This window comes from Rhinolophus sinicus, chromosome 18 (genome assembly GCF_057876585.1).
Source record: "Rhinolophus sinicus isolate RSI-liver-muscle chromosome 18, RSI-T2T, whole genome shotgun sequence".
NCBI classification, from domain to species: Eukaryota; Metazoa; Chordata; class Mammalia; order Chiroptera; family Rhinolophidae; genus Rhinolophus; species Rhinolophus sinicus.
Window position 1 is genome coordinate 43,723,648 of NC_142518.1, and position 21,781 is coordinate 43,745,428.

Below are 21,781 nucleotides of genomic sequence, written 5' to 3' on the forward strand. Positions count from 1 at the left end.
ATTGCTTCAACACTTCACTTGCCGAAACCTTCAGCTCTTCTTGTACCTGCCATTCTTCCATACTGCCTGGAGAACCTCAAATCAGTAATCAATGCTGCTGTTGTCTTGGGCAGCCAAATGCTGCTGGGATCACCTCCCAGCCTTGTGTAGCCTGGCCCTGCTTAACATTCATGGTCCTTAACTTCATCTGGGCATTTAGCACTACACAATTAGTCCCTGATCACTTTCCTTTCCTGTTTCCTCAGTGAAAAGGAGTGAGGGATATCACCTAGAGGCCACATGGGTGCTTAGAATTGCATATGTTAAAGCAGCTTAAGTAGGGGAGAAGGGAAGTTTACAGTTAGGCTGATCTGAGTTTGAATCTTGTATCTTCCTCCTGTTGATTCTGTGACCTTTGACAAGTCAGTAATCTCTCTTAAGCCTCATTTTCCTCTTCTGCAAAGTGTGGGAAATGGTGTTGTGAAGCATGCTTCTAAGGGCTTAGAAGGATACTTGGCAAATAGTCAGTGCTCAATAAATGGTAGTTGTTATCACTTAGTGCCTTGGGCAGAACGCTGATTGGCAATACATCTTAATTCCAAGTCTGATTGCTTAGTAGGAAGAAGCTGCTGACCAGTTGTTACCCTTATGGAGAGTGGTTCAGGACCTGAGATGAGCTTGAGCCTGCAGGCAGGCACATGAAGAGCTTAGGGAAGACATGGGGAGACCCAAGGATGTAAAGAGTCTAAGGTCATACAGATCTGAAATCTTTGTGACCTAGAGTAAGCCAGGTCACAAGTAAGCTTTATTTTTCTGAGCTTTAGTTTACCCACATGTAAGATGGGGACAATATTACTGCTTAGCACTCCTGCCAGGGCTTTGGGAATAATCAAATGGTATAATGGATGATAAAGTGCTTTTGCAAATTATAACAAACAAACTGTCCTCTTGTTAGTTGTGTGTGTGTGTGTGTGTGTGTGTGTGTGTGTGTGTTCTCTCACAAGGGCTATCTATGCTCTTGGATCCTGACTCAGAATATGGCAGGAGGCAGCACTGGGGTGACCACCTTAAGATGTCACTCTCAGCAAGAGCTTCCCTAGATGAACAAACCAGAAAATTTGCCAGAGTCCAGATAAATTAACTGTTCTTTTTTCTATTCTGACAGCAATTTAGGGTGAAAGACTTGAAACCATTTTCCAATATTCAGGTTACCCTGTGAGCTAAAGGCTGACTCATCTAAGAAGCTGATTAAGTGAGTTCTGCCTCAAGGGCTAAACTAGCTGACCTTTTGAGGATCCATCTAGCCTCAGGATCTGGTGATATAATGAACTTCAAATCAGAATTGTAGTTTCATATCTGCCACTAACTTCCTGTGAGATCTTGTGTGGGTCCCAACTTCTCTCTAGGTTTCAATATTCCTAACTTCAGAATAACAGGAGTCATAAAAAAATCTGTGGTTTCTAAATGCTACAGGCCTAGGAAGTGACTACCCACCATGACCTGATTTAGTTAGGAAATTTTTATGTTCAGACTATCCCGTGTGGTTACTTTTCATCACCAAACTAGAAAGGCCTACAACAAGCTCTCTGAGAGTTTCAGGTTTATCATGTGGCCTTTTTTTTTTTCTATTTTAATTTATTGGGGTGACAATTGTTGGTACAATTACATACATTTCAGGTGTACAATTCTGTATTACATCATCTATAAATCCCATTGTGTGTTCACCACCCAGAGTCAGTTCTCCTTCCATCACCATATATTTGATCCCCCTTACCCTCATCTCCCACCCCACACCCCTTACCCTCTGGTAACCACTAAACTATTGTCTGTGTCTATGAGTTTCTGTTTCTCATTTGTTTGTCTTGTTCTTTTGTTGTTTTTGGTTTATATACCACATATCAGTGAAATCATATGGTTCTCTGCTTTTACTGTCTGACTTATTTCGCTTAGCATCACACTCTCAAGATCCATCCATGTTGTCACAAATGTTCCTATATCATCTTTTCTTACTGCTGAATAGTATTCCATTGTGTATATATACCACAACCTCTTTATCCATTCATCTATCGAAGGACATTTTGGTTGTTTCCATGTCTTGGCCACTGTAAACAAAGCTTCAATGAACATTGGAGCACACATGTCTTTATATATAAATGTTTTCAGATTTTTTGGGTAGATACCCAGGAGAGGGATTGCTGGGTCATATGGTAACTATATTCGTAATTTTTTCAGGAAACTCCACATTGCCTTCCATAATCGCTGCACCAGTCTGCATTCCCACCAACAGGGTATGAGGGTTCCTTTTTCTCCACAGCCTCTCCAACACTTGTTACTATTTGTCTATTTGATGATAGCCATTCTGACTGGGGTGAGGGGATATCTCATTGTGGGTTTTATTTGCATTTCTCTGATGATTAGCGATGTTGAGCATTTGTTCATATGTCTATTTGCCATTTGTCTGTCCTCTTTGGAGAAATGTCTCTTGAGGGCGTCTGCCCATTTTCAATTGGGTTGTTTGTTTTTTTGCTGTTCAGTTGCATGAGTTCCTTGTATATTTTCAATATTAACCCCTTATCGGAGGCACTGTTTGCAAAAATCTTCTCCCATTCAGTTGGTGGCCTCTTTATTTTGTCAATGGTTTCTTTTGCTGTGCAGAAGCTTTTAAGTTTCATATAGTCCCATTCGTTTATTTTAGCTTTTACTTCCATTGCCTTTGGAGTCAAGTTCATAAAATGCTCTTTGAACCCAAGGTCCATAAGTTTAGTACCTATGTTTTCTTCTATGCAGTTTATTGTGTCAGGTCTTATGCTTAAGTCTTTGATCCATTTTGAATTAACTTTGGTACATGGTGACAAATAGCAGTCCAGTTTCATTCATTTGCACGTGGCTATCCAGTTCTCCCAGCACCATTTATTGAAGAGGCTGTCTTTGCTCCATTGTATGTTTTTAGCTTCTTTGTCAAAAATTATCTGTCCATATCTATGCGGTTTTATTTCTGGGTTCTCAATTCTATTCCATTGGTCTATGTGTCTGTTTTTCTGCCAATACCATGCTGTTTTGATTATTGTGGCCCTGTAGTACAGGCCAAAGTCAGGAAGTGTGATACCTCCATTATAGTTCTTTTTTCTTAAGATTGCTTTGGCTATTCGGGGTCTTTTGTGGTTCCAAACAAATCTGATGATTTTTTGTTCTATTTCTTTAAAATATGCCATTGGGATTTTGATGGGGATTGCATTGAATCTGTATATTGCTTTGGGTAATATGGCCATTTTAACTATGTTGATTCTTCCAATCCATGAGCACGGAATGTCTTTCCATTTCTTTGTGTCTTCTTCAATTTCTTTCAAAAATGTCTTATAGTTTTCAGCATATAGGTCTTTCACATCCTTGGTTAAGTTTATTCCTAGGTATTTTATTCTTTGTGCTGCAATTGCAAAAGGAATTGTTTTTTGTATTTCTTTTTCTGAGATTTCATTGTTAGTATATAGGAAGGCAATGGACTTTTGTGCGTTGATTTTGTAGCCGGCAACTTTACTGTATTCGTTGATTGTTTCTAATAGCTTTTTGGTGGAATCTTTAGGGTTTTCTATATATAGCATCATGTCATCTGCAAAGAGTGATAATTTAACTTCTTCATTCCCAATTTGGATGCCTTTTATTTCTTTCTCTTGCCTGATTGCTCTGGAAAGGACTTCCAACACTATGTTGAAAAGCAGAGGTGATAGGGGACATCCCTGTCGTGTTCCTGAACGTAGAGCAAAGGGCTTCAGCTTTTCTCCATTAATTATGAGATTAGCAGAGGGCTTGTCATATATGGCCTTTATTATGTTAAGGTATTTTCCTTCTATACCCATTTTATTAAGTGTTTTAATCATAAATGGATGTTGTATCTTGTCAAATGCTTTTTCTGCATCAATTGATATAATCATATGATTTTTGTCCTTTATTTTGTTTATGTGATGTATCACATTGATGGATTTGCGGATGTTGAACCATCCTTGTGCCCCGGGGATGAACCCCACTTGGTCGTGATGAATAATCTTTTTAATGCATTGTTGTATTCGATTTGCTAGAATTTTATTTAGGATTTTTGCATCGGTATTCATTAGAGATATTGGTCTGTAGTTTTCTTTTTTGTGCTGTCCTTACCAGGTTTTGGTGTCAGGGTAATGTTGGCCTCATAAAATGAGTTAGGGAGTACTGTCTCTTCTTCAATTTTTTGGAAGAGTTTGTGCAGAATTGGTATTAGATCCTCTTTGAAGGTTTGGTAGAATTCACTAGTGAAGCCATCTGGTCCAGGACTTTTGCTTTTGGGAAGGTTTTGGATGACTGATTCAATTTCCTTACTGGTGATTGGTCTGTTTACATTTTCCAGTTCTTCATGGTTCAGCCTAGGAAGGCTATATGTTTCTAAGAACTTGTCCACTTCTTCTAGGTTATTGAATTTGGTGGCATATAGTCCTTCATAGTATTGTTGGATGATCCTTTGTATTTCTGTGGTGTCCGTGATAACTTCCCCTTTTTCATTTCTGATTTTGTTAATTAGTGTCTTCTCTCTTTTTATCTTAGTGAGTCTAGCCAAGGGTTTGTCAATTTTGTTAATCTTTTAAAAGAACCTGCTCTTTGTCACATTAATTTTTTCTATTGTCTTTTTGTTCTCTATTTCATTGAGTTCTGCTCTGATTTTTGTTATTTCCTTTCTTCTGCTGACCTTGGATTTCATTTGTTCTTTTTCTATTTCTTTAAGGTGTAACATGAGGTTATTTATTTGGGAGTTTTCTTGTTTCTTGAGATAGGCCTGTAATGATATAAACTTACCTCTTAAAACTGCTTTTGTTGCATCCCCAAAATTTTCTTAGGATGTATTTTCATTGTCGTTTGTTTCTATGTATCTTTTGATCTCTCCTGTAATTTCTTCTTTGACCTGGTCGTTCTTTAAAAGCATGTTGTTTAATCTCCATGTATTTGTGTTTTTTCCTGCTTTCTTTTTGCAGCTGATATCCAATTTCAAAGCCTTGTGATCAGAGAATATGCTTGGTATGATTTCAATCTTCTTAAATTTGCTGAGACTGATTTTATGTCCCAATATATGGTCTATCCTTGAGCATGTTCCATGTACACTAGAAAAAAATATATAGTCTGGTGTTTTAGGAGGAAGTGCTCTATATGTGTGAATTATGTCCATTTCATTTAATGTGTGATTTAGGGCTGCTATTTTGTTGTTTATTTTCTGTTTGGATGATCTATCCATAGCTGTCAATGATGTATTTAAGTCCCCTAGTATAATTGTGTTTTAGTCATTTTCTCCCTTTAGTTCTGTTAGTAGTTGTTTGGTATATTTTGGTGCTCCCTGATTGGGGGCATAAATATTGATGACTGTTATGTCTTCTTGTTGTATAGTCCCCTTTACCATTATGAAATGTCCATCTTTGTCTCTTGTTACCTTTTTCACCCTGAAGTCTATTTCGTCTGATATCAGTACGGCTACACTTGACTTTCTCTGGATACCATTTGCTTGTAGTGTCAATTTCCACCCTTTCACTTTGAGTGTATGCTTGTCCTTGTAGCTGAGATGTGTCTCTTGGAGACAACATATGGTTGGGTTTAGTTTTTTAATCCAATCTGCTACTCTGTGCCTTTTTATTGGTGAGTTCAGTCCATTTACATTTAGGGTGATTATTGATATGTGAGGATTTCCTATCATTTTATCTTCAGTTTTCTGGTAAGACTGTGTCTCCATTGTTTCTTTGCCTTTTTGTTGTTGTCTATTATTTCTGTGTGTTGGAATTCTATGATGTTTCCCTCTGTTTCTTCTTTTACTACAGTATGTATTTCAGTTCTGGGTTTTTTTGATTGGTTCCCCTTAAGTTTATGTTAAATAAATTTTGATGTTTAGAGTGTTCCATTTTCTTCAGCACGCTTACTTTCTCCATTCCCATATTTCGCTTCAGGCCTTTACTCTCCCCCTTTTTATGTTTTGGTTGCCTCATAGTGTCCCTGTTGATGGTGGTTTGATAGCCTCCATTAGTATTTCTTGTAGTGCAGGTCGTTTATTAGAAAATTCCCTCAGCTTTTGTATCACAGTGGCTTTTCAGTCTTTTTCTGCTTTTTCCCTTTCACTTTTCTGCGAAATTGGTTGTGCTCTGTAGTTGTCCTTGCTCTGCTGGTCTGACAGCAGCAAAGCTTTAGCTGTTAGTGTTTTAAGTTAGGTCCTATCCTGTAGCATGGTAAGTGGGTATAGAACTCTTCAGCTTGTACTCTACAGTGACAAAGAGATCTATTATCCTTTGAGAGTCAGTACTCTCCTTAGCAGTTGCTATGCACTGGCCCAGGCAATGATATTGTGCCAGTCATTGCCATAAAGAGAAAAAAAGTGATCTCATCTCTGTAAAGATCTCTTTGCAAGGGCAGTTTAAACTTCTGCAAAGACTAGTTTCTTTTTGTGTGTGTGCATATGTGTATATCATATCTGTGTGGTGGGCACAAGTGTGGACTGGTGATAGCGGGTAAGTTGTAGTGCTGTTGATGCCAATTTTTATTTTATTTTAATTTTTTGTATTTCGCTCTCCCTGTGCTCTCATTATACCCAAACATATACTAGTACTAACCACACTGTCTTGTAATCATTGTGTAATTGTCTCTTTCTCTAGGTAAGCACTGTCCTAGTGTCCTAGTACATTTTTATCACTCAGTAACTAAACGGCACACAGTAATCACCCTATTAATATGTGAACGCATGAAATAATTCTTTCCACTTCCTTTATTCTAAAGCTTTCCCCAAAATTTATGGTTTATGCCATATCTGCAGATTAATTCTATATACTGAAATATAACTGATTTGGTTGTTTTAAAATTTTATTGTATTTTTTATTTTATCTTTTTACAGATATTCAGGGACTTCTAGGAATCTTCCAGACAATTCATTGAATCTACTCCTTTTCATCCAGTTACCTTGTTTACTATAGACTCAGCCTCTAAAACTGAACAAGACAGCATGGTTTGTAAATAGACTAAACTGCCTTGACTATCTATCAATCTATCTATCTATCATCTATTTGTTTATTTACTTACTTTCTTATAAATAACTTTCAGAAAAAATGCAAATAACTTGTTATTTCCACAATTTGAGAGTCAGTTTCTGACCTAGAGCCCCACATTCTCCTATCTAACCATAATACAACCAATCAGGATCAGGAAACTGACATTGACACATTACTATCATCTAATCCTTAGACCCTGTTCAAGTTTACATATAAGTGATATCATGAATTATTTGTCTTTCTCTGTCTTCCTTATTTCACTTAGCATAATGTTCTCTAGGTTCATCCATGTTATCGCAAGTGGCAGGATTTCCTTCTTTTTAAAGGTTGAAAAATATTCTTACACAAACACACCACATTTTTAAAATTGAGATATAATTGATGTATATATTGTGTAAGTTTCAGGTACACAGCATGTTAATTTGATACAATTATATTTTGAAATATGATTAAAAATCTAATGTTACCTAACACCTCTATCACATCATATAATTATTCCTTCTTTTTATTATTAGTTTCAGGTATACAAAGCAACATGATGATTAGATATTTACGCACTCCGCAAAGCGGTAACCCCAACAAGTCTACCACCCTTCTGACACTTCACATTGCTATTACAATACCATTGACTATATTTCCTATGCTGTAATTTACATCCCATAAATATATACTATATATATATATATATATATATATATATATATATATATATATATATTTATATGTTACATAAATATATATGGTATATATATAAAGTATAGTTGATATTCAATATTATTTTATATTAATTTCAGGTGTACCGCACAGTGGCCAAGCATTTATATAATTTAAGAAGTGTTAACCCAGATAACTATGTATATTGTCTAGTACCCATCTGACAATATACATAGTTTTTACAATATTATTGACTATATTTCCCATACTGTATTTTACATCCCTGTGACTATTTTGTGATGATAAATTTATACTTCTTAATTCCTTCATCTTTCTCACCCATCCCCGCAAGCCACCTCCCATGTAGCAACCATCAATTTGTTCTCTGTATCTATGAGTCTATTTCTGTTTTGTTTGTTCATTTATTCTGTTCTTCAGATTCCACATATAAATGAGGTCATATGGTATTTGTCTTTCTCAGTCTGACTTTATTTACTTAGGTTAATATCCTCTAGGTCCATCCATGTTGCCAATAGTAAGATTTCATTCTTTTTAATAGCAGAGTAATACTCCATTGCATAAATGTACCACAATTTCTTTATCCAATCGTCTATTGATGGGCATTTCAGTTGTTTCCATATCTTGGCTATTGTGAATAGAGCTGCAGTAAACATAGGGGTGCTTATATATTTTTTCAAATTAGTGTTTTGGACTTCTTTGGATAAATACCCAAGAGTGGAAATGCAGGGTCATAAGGTAGTTCTATTTTTAATTTTTGAGGAACCTCCATACTATTTTCTATGTGGCTGAATCAATTTGCAATCTCACTAACAGTGCACGAGGGTTCCCTTTTTACCACATCCTTACCAACACTTGTTTGTTGATTTATTAATGATGGCCATTCTGACAGGAGTGAGGGGGCATCTCACTGTGGTTTTTATTTACATTTCTCCGATGATTAGTGATGCTGAGCACCTTTTCATATGTCTATTGGCCATCTATATGTTCTGTTTGGAAAAATGTCCATTCAAGTCCTCTGCCCATTTTTTAATTGGATTGTTCTTTTCTTTTCTTTTTTTTTCTTTTCTTTTCTTTTCTTTTCTTTTCTTTTCTTTTCTTTTCTTTTCTTTTCTTTTCGGTGTTGAGTTAGATGAGATTTTTAACAAAGTTTGGATATTAACCCCTTATCAGATTCTCATTGGCAAATATCTTTTCCCATTCAGTAGGATGTCTTTTCATATGTCTATTGGCCATCTGTATGTCTTTGTCATTAACTTTTGACAGTTTTAATATAATGTATCTTGGAGAAGGTATTTTTGTGTTGAGATAGGTGTTTCTGTTAGCTTCTTGTGTTCAAATATATCTTTTCATAAGTTTGGGAAATTCTCATCAATTATTTCTTTGAATAAACTCTGTTCCTTTCTCCCTCTCTTCTCCTTTTAGTACAACCATTATTCTTTCTCTTTCAAATGAAGTCATATAGTTCTCATAGAGTTCTTCAATTTTTTTTTTTAACTTTTAGTTTTCTCTCTTCGTCTTTCTGAGTCATTACTAGGTTTCTATCCATAGTGTCGCTAGTTCTCTCTTCTGTCTTATGTACTCTATTTCCAGCACTCTCTAATGCATTCTTTATCTCATTTATTGTGTTCTTCAGCTTTAGAATTTCTGTTTGGTTCCTTTTTAAAGTTGTAAGACCTAGCCCACGTAACTTTTCTGATATCATTTCCTACCTGTCCCCTCCCCTCCTTGCTCATTCCACTCCAGCCTTCACTCCAGCTGCAGATATATCAATTCTGCTTTCACCTCATAGCTCTTGCTTTTGCCTGGAATACTCTTTTCCCAGATATTCACAAGACTTGCTTCCTTACCTCCTTCAGGCCTTTTCCTTAATGTTGCCTTTGGGTGACATACCTGCTGTGGTCTGAATGTTGAAATTCATAATGTTGAAATTCATATATTGAAATCCTAACTCTGAAAGGTGATGATATTAGTAGGTGGTGCCCTTGGGGATGACTAGTCATGACGGTTGAACCCTCATGAATGGGATTAGTGCTCTTATAAAGGATACCATAAAGCTACCTAGGCTCTTCTACCAGGTGAGGGCACAGTAAGAAGGTGCTGGCTATGAGACAGGAAAACTGTCCTCACCAAAACACAACCATGTTTTTCTTTCTGTCTTGACACTTAATCACCATCTGATGTACTTTGTAATTTACTTAATTTTGTGTATGATCTGTCTCACAGACTAGAATGAAAGCTCCATGAGAGCAGGGACTTTTCTCTAGTTTGTTCACTGTTGTGTTGTCAGTGCTTAGAACAGTGCTTGAAACATAGTGTGTACTCTTTAAATATTTGAATGAATGAATGAATATACTCTCTAATACCACTTACTACATTGCATTATCATTTATCTGCTCACAGTAAGTACATGGTAGGCACTCAATAAATATTTTGTTTAATTTATTTTTTAAATTTATTGGGGTGACAATTGTTAGTAAAATTACATAGATTTCAGGTGTACAATTCTGTATTACATCATCTGTAAATCCCATTGTGTGTTCACCACCCAGAGTCAGTTCTCCTTCCATCACCATATATTTGATCCCCCTTACCTTCATCTCCCACCCCCCACCCCCCACCCCCCTTACCCTCTGGTAACCGCTAAACTATTGTCTGTGTCTATGAGTTTCTGTTTCTCATTTGTTTGTCTTGTTCTTCTGTTGTTTTTGGTTTATATACCACATATCAGTGAAATCATATGGTTCTCTGCTTTTTTCTGTCTGACTTATTTCGCTCAGCATTACACTCTCAAGATCCATCCATGTTGTCACAAATGTTCCTATATCATCTTTTCTTACCACTGAATAGTATTCCATTGTGTATATATACCACAACTTCTTTATCCATTCATCTATCGAAGGACATTTTGGTTGTTTCCATGTCTTGGCCACTGTAAACAAAGCTGCAGAATAAATATTTTTTGAATGAATGAATGACAAAAGACTTTTATAATCTGTAAAGCACTCAGTGCTTTATCATTAGGAAATGGCCACTCTTTTCTCCTCTAGGCCACAAGGGTATGTTTGCTACTGTTCCTAAGAACCACCTCTACCCTTCACACAAGAGGCAACACTTTATTCTTATCCCCTCACCCCCACCCCCTGGCCACCTCAAAATCAATAAAGACCTCTGATATAACTGGCACTTCAAACCCAGTCTCCAGATTCTGTTGTCAACCACATAGGAACTCAGCCTGTGCCCCAAACCTACTTCCAAGTACCTTCCTGAAGACAGATGGCTCTAACTTAATCCCCACCCCCATCCCCATGGTTGACCTGATATCTAAAGCACTTTATGCTTTTCAAAGCACTTAGTACCCATTTTTTAAAAAATTTGATCTCCACACCAACCTTGCAGGTATCAACATCTCCATTTTCTTGGTGAAGAACCAGAGGCCCATAGAGGTAAGTGATTAGCTCAGGATTATGTACCTAATAAGTGATAGCTTAGGACTGGGATTCAGATTCTCAGAATTCAAGCCTTTTCACCTTACTGTAAATGCTGTTATGAACAACCCAACAATAAAATAAATAAACATATGAATAAATGAGTATACTGCATTTAGAACTCTTAATTCGCAGAGAGTATGCACATTCTATACAATAATGACCAAGGACAGCACCCAAATGGATTTTTTCACTCAATTCCTATACAATTACCATTCACTTGGCATGGAGCTCACCCTATGCAAGGAACATAATCACATAAAACCTCAAAACCAGAGCTAAAGATTTCAGAGAGTGAGATACCACACTTCCTAGAGGCAAGGGAGTTAATGACTGGTGCTGGGAGAAGGGGAGATGAGGGACGAAGAACAATCATCAACAACTTACCTTCATTCTCCAATCATTTAAACGGTGGGAAACCAAGGAAGGGGTTTGGCTGGAAACTCATTCGTTTATCCATTAATTTGTTATGTCCGTCATTCATTTAATCATCCTGCAAGTTGTGTATTCATTGAGAACTTCCTAGTGCAAAAGCCTGCTATGGGGTTTACAGCCTAATAGTCATTTCTAGGGGAACTTGCAGGCTAATAAGGGAGAGGAGGTATGTACCATGTTTCCCCCAAAATAAGACCAGGTCTTATATTAAGATTTGCTCCAAAAGATGCATTAGGGCTTATATTCAGGGGATGTCATCCTGAAAAATCATGCTAGGGCTTATTTTCCGGTTAGGTCTTATTTTCAGGGAAACACGGTACATGCATAGTAACGTGAAAGAGTTAAGTGTCATAGGAGAGATGCAAAGAAGGCGGTGGGGGTTTCCAAGGCACGGAGGGCACACCTCCAAACTTGGGGAATAAGGAATATCCTTAGAGGAATGGGTCTGATGGCTGGGCCTAGAAAAATGAGTAGAATATGAGCTTGAGATTGTTAGAGAATGGGAGGGGGAAGGCAGGTGGTGAATTCTGAGAACAGCATGGGGGCAATTGTGAAGCATGTCGTCAAAACAATGAGTTTTTCAGTGTGGCTGGACTGCACGGTGGAAGACAGGAAATTTAGGCTCCAAGGCTGCAGAGGAAGGTTAAGACTAGTTTCTGAATCCCACTGTGAACACCCCAAACACTACGGGAACACAGGGTGGGTGGAGAGGTGATGGGTCCTCCCAACAAATTTTGAGCTTCCTTGTTCTGACCCTGAACCCTGCCATGATGGCCTCCACCTGATGTCTTTTGGGAATAGAATAGCCTGAACAAGTTTCTCTCCTCATTCAGTTCAAGTTTATTTTCATGCAAGGCACATTCAGTCTCTAGGGAAAGACTTCACTATAGCAACAGGCTATGGTCATGGCCTTGTCCAGTGCTTCTCTCTGGCCAGGAATGGCAGGATCCCTGCTGGGTGGTCACTACCTGGGCTCCCTTCTCCTTCCCAGTTTATCACCTGGTGTCTTGGTCAGCCATAGGCCCAGTGGAATTTCTTGTTCATCAGTGCAGCTGGGTCCTTTAGCTTGTCTTCAAATGAAGGATTTGCCTGGGCCCCTCTAAATAGCAAGGCCATTTTACCTCAGTGGCCTTATTTTCTGAACACATCTCTGCTTGGGAGATCCAGGCTGCAAAGAATAATGTAGAAGGCTCAATTACCTTAAGGATTCACCTTCATCATCCTTTAGCTCACCTCCCTCTCTTTCCCTTCAAGGATATGTATCACGCCACAGTGAAATTCTGTCCAAGATGAAGACTCTAGTGAAGCCACTTCCATGTGTAATGTTTTCCCCTGGCTTACTGCCCTGCCACTATTTCAAACTCTTTTCTTAACAGCAGTCAGAATGAAAAAGCCTTAGGGGTTTTAGTTAACTAGGAGCCCAATGTGAGTCAGAAGTATGTTGTGGCTGTCAATTTAATTAGAAAGAGAGGGCCCAGAAGGAAGGCAATGAGAGCTTTCGTATTGCTTTGCTGCTCCACCCTGGGAGGCAGCATCAGCACCATGTCTGAGGATGCGGCAGGTGGGGAGGGAAAGGGGGCATTGTTATCGGAGGCTACAACCACATTGGCCTACTGATATCAGTTCCTCAACAGACCAGACACACTTCTGCCTCAGGACCTTTGAATGGCTCTTCTCTCCGCCCGCAACACATCTTCTGGTTCTTGGCATGGCTCACTTCCTCATTAGGCCTCTGCACAGATATTGTTTCTCCAGAGAGGCTGCCCCTGACCTGCCTATTTAAAATAGCCCCTGCTATCTCTCTCTATCTCCCTTTATACTGCTTTCATTCTTTTCATGAGACTTATCATTTCCTGATACATATTATCAGTTTCTCCCATTAGAATGTAAGCTCCGTGAACAATGGATTTTTGTATATTTTGTCCACTTCTGTGTATAGGACAGTGCCTGACACATAGTGGGGGCTCAATACATATTTGAAAACAAAAAATTTTTATAGCATTTACTTCATTGTACTGTAATTTATCTTTTCACTTGTCCCCACTAGAATTTTGCCTAAGCAACCTCTTTTTCCTCTCGTTATTTTAATTAGTTACTTAGTCAATGTCTGGCATGGAGTGTGTTGGTTGGATGGATATGTTGGAAGGGATGTTGCAGAACCTAGACTATGCTGCACAATATGGTAGCCACTAGATACATGTGACTATGGAGCATTTGAAATGAGGCTTATCTGAATTGAGATGTGTTGCAAAAGTAAATACACACCAGGTTTTGAAGTTTTGACATAAAAGCATGTAAAATATATCATCAATAATATTTTTATGGATTACAAGTTTAAATAATAATATTTCGGATGTATTGGATTAAATAAAACATGTTCCTAAAATTAATTTCACCTGTTTAATTTTTAATGTTGTTACTAAAAAGTTTTAAATTATATGCGTGACTAACATTATATTTGTATTGAATCGCAGAGCTGTAGAGATTTTGACAAACCCCATGTTGAAACCCCTGACCTCTACCAGCTCATGAGGGTGCGTGTTGGGGGTGTGGTATAGGTGATTCCTTGTAATTAACACAGAAGAGGGTTCTCCATAACCACTGCTCCTAGGCACTGATGACAGCAGGGTCAAATAAGCCTATGTTTTTTTAATAAACCTCATCTTTCTCATTCCTGCCTTCTCTCACCCCAGCTTACCTAGAGTTGCTAGCAACAAGGCAGATCAAATAGTTAGAATTTTCCACCTCCTTTCTTAACTCCTGCTTACCCATGTTTTCCCTGATGGTGACAACAATAAACAGATAAATGGTCCCAAGGTGAGCTACAAATTGGAAGAGGGAAATCTGGCCATAAGCACCCTGGATCATCCCCACCCAGCAGAATCCCCACTTAGGGAAATCTCTCTTTTGCTGATAAGTGGTTTTATGCATATACCCAACACCCCTGGCAGAGCCCCATGCTGGGTTATCCCAGGAGGGAAATACAGAAGTAGAAGACAGGAAGAGGATGTTGCAGTCTTGCCAGACCATCTGTCCTTTGGGGGATTATAGTCAAGTTGGGAAACAAAACTAACATGTATGTGAAAAGTTAAAAAAGAATATAGAACAGTCATCCAAGAAATGTTGGGCAAAGTGTGAGTAAGGGCCAAACAAATGATCCAGAGAGTTGTTGCTCTGGGAGTTCAAATCAGGATTAGCCTCAAATATTGAGGCAGGCGAGCAAGCTTCCCTGAGGAGGTGGTACTTGAGCTGGACTTTGAAGGATGCGGTAATATTACAAAATTCTAGATTTCCAGAGCTTGAGGGCCCTTAGAAACATATTGAACTCCTCATTGAACAGATAAGGAAACTGAGGCTCAGAGAAAGAAAGATCTCATAGTAAGTCAAGAAAAAATTGGTATTAAAATCAAGGTTTTCTAGTTCCCTGTCCGCTATTCTCTTCTCCAAGTGCTAAGAAGGAAGGGATCATGTTCGAGGTATAAAATAGGCCCAGAACCTCAAATGCCTGACCATCCCCAATACACACACCAACACACACACAGCATCTCCAAACCAGATCTGGGATCTCCCTTTCTTTTTACCTCAAGATCATGTTAATTTAGCAGGTGAAACAGGCAATACTGAACTCAAATTCCAGGTCAAACATCATCTCCTTTTTATTTAGAGGCGGGCCATGTGTTGGTCAATGGCCTCTTTGATGTAACCTGCCATCTCAAAAGCCTTGAGGTTGAGAGGCCCTCCTTCAGTTCCTTTTTGTCCTATCACCACAAAGTATACAGACTCCATTTGAAATATCGTTACTGCCTGGCTGCTCCAACTCTGGCCTTTGGTGCGGAGGTCCATGGTGTTGTTGCCCTCAGTGTACAGGTTGTCTCGGATCAACAAGCATTTAGTCCCCGCAAGAGTGACTCCCTGAAGAAACAACTTCTCTCTCTCCTCTCTCGCCAGCAAAATCTGAATTTCTTCCTGGGTCAACTGGAACAAGTTGCCTTCGGGATAAGAAGCTAACAACCAGGGTGGAGAATTTGTGACAATTGCTGCATCACAGCAGATCCCAGTCTGTAGGAAGAGGGTGATGCAGTCTTGCCAGACCTCTTTGTTGATATCCCTCATGCACTGCATGATTCAAGTAGGCTGTCTTTAAAAGATAAAGTACTTTCTAGCAAGATGGTCTTCGAAAGACGTTGGTTGGCAGTTGACTCAAGATGACTGATAAGCAGAGACTGAAATAAGCTTAAAATGCAGTCTGTTTCTAATGATCTCTCCCAGCAGCAAGGTGGAGGAGGTCAGCTCCCCTCTGCTGTGATTTATAAAGCTACCTCTAGAGCAGGAGTGAGGTCACAAAGGCTCTGTGACTTTTTAAATAGTCATCATCCACCACATCATGGGTGATCTTTGGCAGTAGGTTTCCGAGGCTATATCTCTAGCTAGTGAGATAATGGGACAAAATACACTTCCTTCCTTCCTTCCTTCCTTCCTTCCTTCCTTCCTTCCTTCCTTCCTTCCTTCCTTCCTTCCTTCCTTCCTTCCTTCCTTCCTTCCTTCCTTCCTTGGATACCATGGAAAGAACACCAACCCCCAACAGTAGAAAAACTCTCAAAGTAGAACATAAATGAGCAACAAATGAGTTGGAGGTTTGGACATTAGGCAGGACAGGTGAGATTTACTGCAGCAACTCGTAGGTCAGATGGTGGCTAATCATGCTGAGACCTGAGATCTAGGTACAAAGTCCCAAAACCCATAGGCTCACTGGTTCACAACTTCTTTTAGTATGACCAAAAAGCCTCCAAATTGTTTCCCTGCCTCCAGACTCTCTCCCTCTTGTCTATCTTCTGCCCCTCATCAGCTGTGAATCTAGAGTCATTCATCCTCATCTAGTCACTCAACAAGTATTTATCAAGCATCCACTATGTGCAAATACTTTTCTAAGCACTGGGGTACAATAGTGAAGAGAAAAACCATATGGAGCTGACATCATAATGGGAGGAGACAAACAAATAAATAGATAATAGTAGTATCCCTCTGACTGAAAATATTTTATGAGTCTAATATTTTCTTCTTCCAGGTTTTTCCTCTTATTCCCAGGCTTCCTCTACTCCTGTGAGGTCCAATCTGACTTCTCACTCTTCTATAGCCTTGGGAAAATCATTGCCTGTGCCTTCATTTCCTCTGAAATGACACCAACTTGCCTTAAGGAGGGAAAGTTAGGAGGATGGCTAAAATTAATGGTGGCAAAAACCTGGGATAGCTTTGAAAATTCATTTATTCAACAAATATTTGTTGAATACTTACTGTGTGCCAGGTGTATAGAATTTGGAGATCCAGCAATAAACAAAAAGTCCCTGCTCTCATGAAGCTGCCATCCGAAAGGGGGAGACAAATCATAACTGACAAAGACATTTATAATACATCAGGTGATGCTGATAACTATGAAGAAAAAGGGTTAGGGGGGTAGAGAATGCTAGGGCCGAAGTGGTGGTGGTTTTGTATTATATAAGGTGCTCAAGGAAGGATTCTCTGATATGGTGACATTTGATCAGAGACCTGACAGAGATGAGGGAGTGTACATGTGGATATCTGGGGGAAGGGCATTCCAGGCAGGGGGTTAACAGCAAGTGTAAAGGCCCTGAGACAGGAGCATGTCTGGAAAATTTGAAAAACAGCAAGGAGATCAATATGACTTGAACAGAGAGAGAATTGGGTGATAGAAGATGCAGTCAGAGAGGTACTGGGCTTAGATAATATGCAGGGCTTCATAGGCTATGATTAAGGGTTTGGCTTTTACTCTGAGATGGGGAGCCATTGGAATGTTTTGAGAAAAGGAGTGACATCACTATAGATTCTAGAGTCTAGAAGATGCTATGTAGAGAATAGATTTCAGAGAGGGAAAGGACAAAACATAGAGACTAGACTGTGACAATAATCCAGGAAAGATAAACAGAGGCTTGGGTTAGGGTACAGGGGTGAGAAGTGGTTGGATTTGGAGAACATTTTGAAGGATTTGATGATGAGTCAGGCTTGGGATATGAGAGAAAGAGGATGTCTCTAAGGCTTTTGGCCTGAGCAACTGGAAGGATAGAGTGGTCTTTTCCTGAGATAAGAAATACTATGGGAAGAGCAGATTTGAGGATGCAGGTAGAAATCAAAAGTTCTGTTTGGATATGGTAAGTTTGAGATGCCTCTTAAACATCCAAGTGGACATGTAAAGTAGGCTATTGGATATTGCGTATGCTTAAGAGTTCAGGGGGCAGATCAAGACTAGAGACAAAATTTTGAAAGTTGTCTAGAAATAAACAGTATTTAAAGGCCATGGGACTGGATGACAGCACCCAAGCAATAAGAGTAAATAGAAGACTAAGGTCTGAACCCTGGCAGCACTGAAACATGTAGAGATAAATAAGATGAGGGATAAACAGCAAAGGAGATTGGCAAAGAGAAGTCAGAGAAACAGGAGAGTAGTATCCCTGAAGTCAAGTGCAAAAAAAAATGTGTCAAGGGAAAGGGAGTGATCAAATACTGCTAAGAGGACAAGAAGAGGTGAGAATTGACCAATAGATTTTGCAATATGGAAATTACTGGTAACCCTAACAAAGGCAGTTTGGTGGGTAAAACCTGGTTAAAGTTGTCTCAAGAGAGAATGGGAGGAGAGGAAAAGAAATGGGGGGAATGAGTGAATTTAGAAAAATCTTTGGAGGAGTTTTGCTATAAGGTGCAATAGAGAAGTGGGGGCTGGTAGGTAAGGGAGAGTAATGTGGATCAAGGAAAGGTTTTTTTTTTTAATTGGAAATACTATAGCATGTTTTTTGTGCTGATGGAAATGATCTGGTAAAGTGGAAATGTTTTGTGATAAAGGAAAGAAGGGAACTGAATAGGTGAAGGAATATGCAATTGAGTGGACAATTGTCTTAGGAATGCTCAGGAACAGCTGATTCACTGAAGGCAGATTATAGGTCCACGTGCAGGGCAGCAACATTTGGTTGTGAGAGGATGTGAAAGTTCCTTTCTGATGGCTTGCATTTTATCAGCAAACTATTAGGAAGCAAGGTAATCATCTGAGCGAGAGAACAGACATGTTTAATAATTGAGTTGAGGAAGGGAAGGTAACCACCAATATTCATTGTGCCCTTATGATGTTCCTGCCACCTTATTATGTATGTTACCTTGTTGAATCCTCACAAATACTTTATTAGAATGGGTTTACAGGTGAGAAAACTTACACCCAGAGAGGCTGTGTAACTTGCCCAGGATCATGTACCATTAGCAAATAGCAGATTCCATACACCCCTTTTCACTATCCCAAACAGCACGGAAATGAGGTTTTGAGTCTGAGAAACTGGGTGTATGGTGGTGGCAATAATAGGGATAGGGAAACCTTGAGAAAGAGCAGGAGTCAGGAGGAGGGTGCCTTCAATATGCTAGCGGGAACATCCAAGGTGAACTCTCAGGGGACAGTTGGAAGTTTCAAATTTGAACTCAGAAGAAAGGTCTCCAGACTTGAGATATAAATTTGGGAAATCTCTACCAGGGGGTAAGAACTGAACTTGAGTAACAGATCAAGATTACCAAGGGAAAGAAAATAGTGAGAAGAGGAATGAGGACAGAAGGCAGGCAAATGGCTAAAGAAGGACAAAGAGTAGCTGGGAAGGAGACAGAGAAGGAACAGTTAGGGATGCAGGCATTGAGTCTGCTTTATAACAAAACCCAAGGGAGGAAAGAGTTTCAAAAAGGAATATTAATCAACAGTGTTAAATGCTGCAAACAGTTGGAGAGTGAACACTGAGAAGAACTATTGAATGCAGCAATTGGAGTTCAGGATGACATAAAAGAGCTAACTGATTGGAGTGGTTAGGGAGGAGTGAGTGTGTTATGAAGAAGCGGAGGCAATGATAAATGTAGACTACTGTTTTGAGAGGCTTGGCAGTAAAATGACCAAGCCTCTCAAAACACTGATATTCATGGAATGACTGCTCAAGGGATAATTGGCCAATAGATTGAGGGAAGGGCTTTCAGGCTAGGGAAGAAGGCAGAATATGATGAATGAGTAGTTTAACTAGCCAGTGTTATCTCAAAAAAGAAAGAAATCACTTTGTAGGGGAGGTGAGATTGCAAACCATAGCATCACAATAGCAGAACTAGAACTGACCCTAGAGATAGTGGCCAACACCCTCATTGTAACCTTGGTCAGCTTAAGGCCCAGAGAGGTGATATGATTTGCTGAAAATCACAGAGAAAGTTAGTGGCAGGTCTGAGAGTAAAACCCAGGTTTTCCAAACCCCAGACTTCTTTTCTCCATCACAAATTTGATTCAGAGAACACCACTGAGGGACTGCACCTATTGTCACTTCATCTGAGATGTGGTCCAGTGGGCCATTGGTCCTTTTCCCATATCTGTGATGACAAAAGTTATGAGGCTACTGCAATTATCCAGGCCTTAACTAGGTTTATGGCAGTAGACTTGTAAAGGAGGGGAGTCAGAGGAGGATATGCTTACAAAGCATTTCAAAAAATATTCTAGGGTGACTTGCCCAAGGTCTTTCAGCTAGGAAGCTCTTCAGAAATTCTGTTGCCACCAAGGGACAGTCTTCTATCTCTGCCGGGTGCCTTCACTGTTAACATTAAAGAGTAGTGAAATGATATCGGTGTTCAGAATCCTTACAGCATCAAGGGGTGTGGGAAGGGTGGCGGTACTCGAGTCTGGGGCTTAAGAACCTCAGGGCGAAACCTAGAGCTTGAACCAGAACAACTCCCCCAGAGAAAAGGGCATTTGCCAGAAAGCAAGATGGCGGGAGAGCCCACAGGCGAAGTGTCGCGATAGGACTTTCCGCGAGGATCAGGTGACGAGATCTCGAGCCAAGATAAGGCAGGCGGGGCCAGGAGCTCGGGTTTAACGAGCAGGCAACGGCAGAGGCAACGCTGGCGGTGGCGGTAGCTTTAGGAGCACTGAGGGCTTCAGGTTGCGGGAACCACGATCATGGACCACATCACGGTGCCCAAGGTAAGGAGAAGAGTTAAGCGAGGTTGGGAGCCGCGAGCTCCCTCTTGATGCCCAGCGGGTAGCTTAGGCACACCCCCTCAAGCCTTCTCCCGGTGCTCCGTGACGCCCCCTTCCTGCGCCGGGACCCGCGTTCTCTTCTCGGTTCACATACCCTTTCAACCAAACTGAACTCTTCTCTGGGCCGGCCTGCGGGCGGCGGCGGCGGCGGCGAGCGGAGGAGAGGTGGTATGCGCCAACCGTCCGCTTACGGAAGGGAGCCAGCCGGGTCCCTCCCTGCCCTGTGCCTCTGACCCCAGCTCTTCCGGGCACCCCAGCCGTTACTTCACATACACCCGTTTTACGCACACTCGCCTCACTGGTAACTGCCTTTCTTTTTTCTTTTTTTCATTTTATTATTTTTTTTATTAGTTTCAGGTGTACCGAACAATGTAATAGACATTGTTGCATACCCCACACGGCGTGGCCACCCGGAGAGTTACTTCCTTTATCCAGCGTTACCCTACTCCTCTTGGCTCCCTCTGCCCCTAAGCTGCCGGGAGGGCTGTCGAACCACTCAGTATCACTGTCCGGACCCCAGCTCTCCCCGGCGGGCGTATGTGGGTTTTGGGGGTGACAGCATCTCTCTAGCCCAAGCTGGACTATGTGAAAAGAAGGCGGCGCAGTAGAGTGGACCTGTCCCTGCTCAGCTAAGAGGAAAAACCCAAAACTGCCGGGCCAGTTGGCGCCTGTTTACAGCAGGCTCCCAGTTAGAGCTATTTCTACTTTTCTTTCCAGATCCTACTCTTCCTCCCCTATGGCAGCCTCTTTCCAAAGCCACCGACCCCGTCAGTTTTCTTTCTACCATCTGAGGCTGAGGATCAGGGAAGAGTTCACACCTAGTCTCTGCTTAGTTTTTTTTCCTATCGGTTGTAACAGACATTGCCCAGACTAAGTGAAGTCCTCACAAAAGCCCAGTATGTTGTAAACAAAAGAACATGGATTTTGAAGCCAGAAGACTTGAACTAGAATTCTGGTTCCCCCAACTACTATTAGGTTGGTGCAAAAGTAATTGCGGCTTAAAAGGTTAAAAATAGTTGCAAAAACCACGATTACTTTTGCACCAACCTAATAGCTGATGATTTTGGACAAATCATTTAATCGCTTTGAGCCTTTCCTCCTCTATCAAATGGGGA

The 21,781-nt window shown here is 40.2% G+C and overlaps 2 protein-coding genes across 4 annotated transcripts in view; one reads left to right on the forward strand and one right to left on the reverse strand.

Annotated features, from left to right (window-relative positions):
- Positions 1 to 15,274: 15,274 nt before the first annotated feature.
- Positions 15,275 to 15,736, reverse strand: LOC109438788 (profilin-2-like). The gene has a single exon (XM_019718859.2). The coding sequence runs from the start codon at positions 15,734 to 15,736 to the stop codon at positions 15,275 to 15,277; it is 462 nt and encodes a 153-aa protein (XP_019574418.1).
- Positions 15,737 to 20,464: 4,728 nt separating this feature from the next.
- MTMR8 (myotubularin related protein 8) overlaps positions 20,465 to 21,781 on the forward strand; it is a 115,109-nt gene continuing 113,792 nt past the window's right edge. Inside the window, exon 1 of one of the 3 annotated variants that reach the window (XM_088795212.1) lies at positions 20,465 to 20,609. Coding sequence is in view for 1 of the 3 variants with exons in the window: in XM_019718865.3 (XP_019574424.3) it covers positions 20,586 to 20,609 (24 nt within the window). In the remaining 2 variants the exon portion in view is untranslated. The remainder of the gene's footprint in view (positions 20,610 to 21,781) is intronic. The other 2 variants (XM_019718865.3, XM_088795213.1) reach the window with 2 other exon arrangements.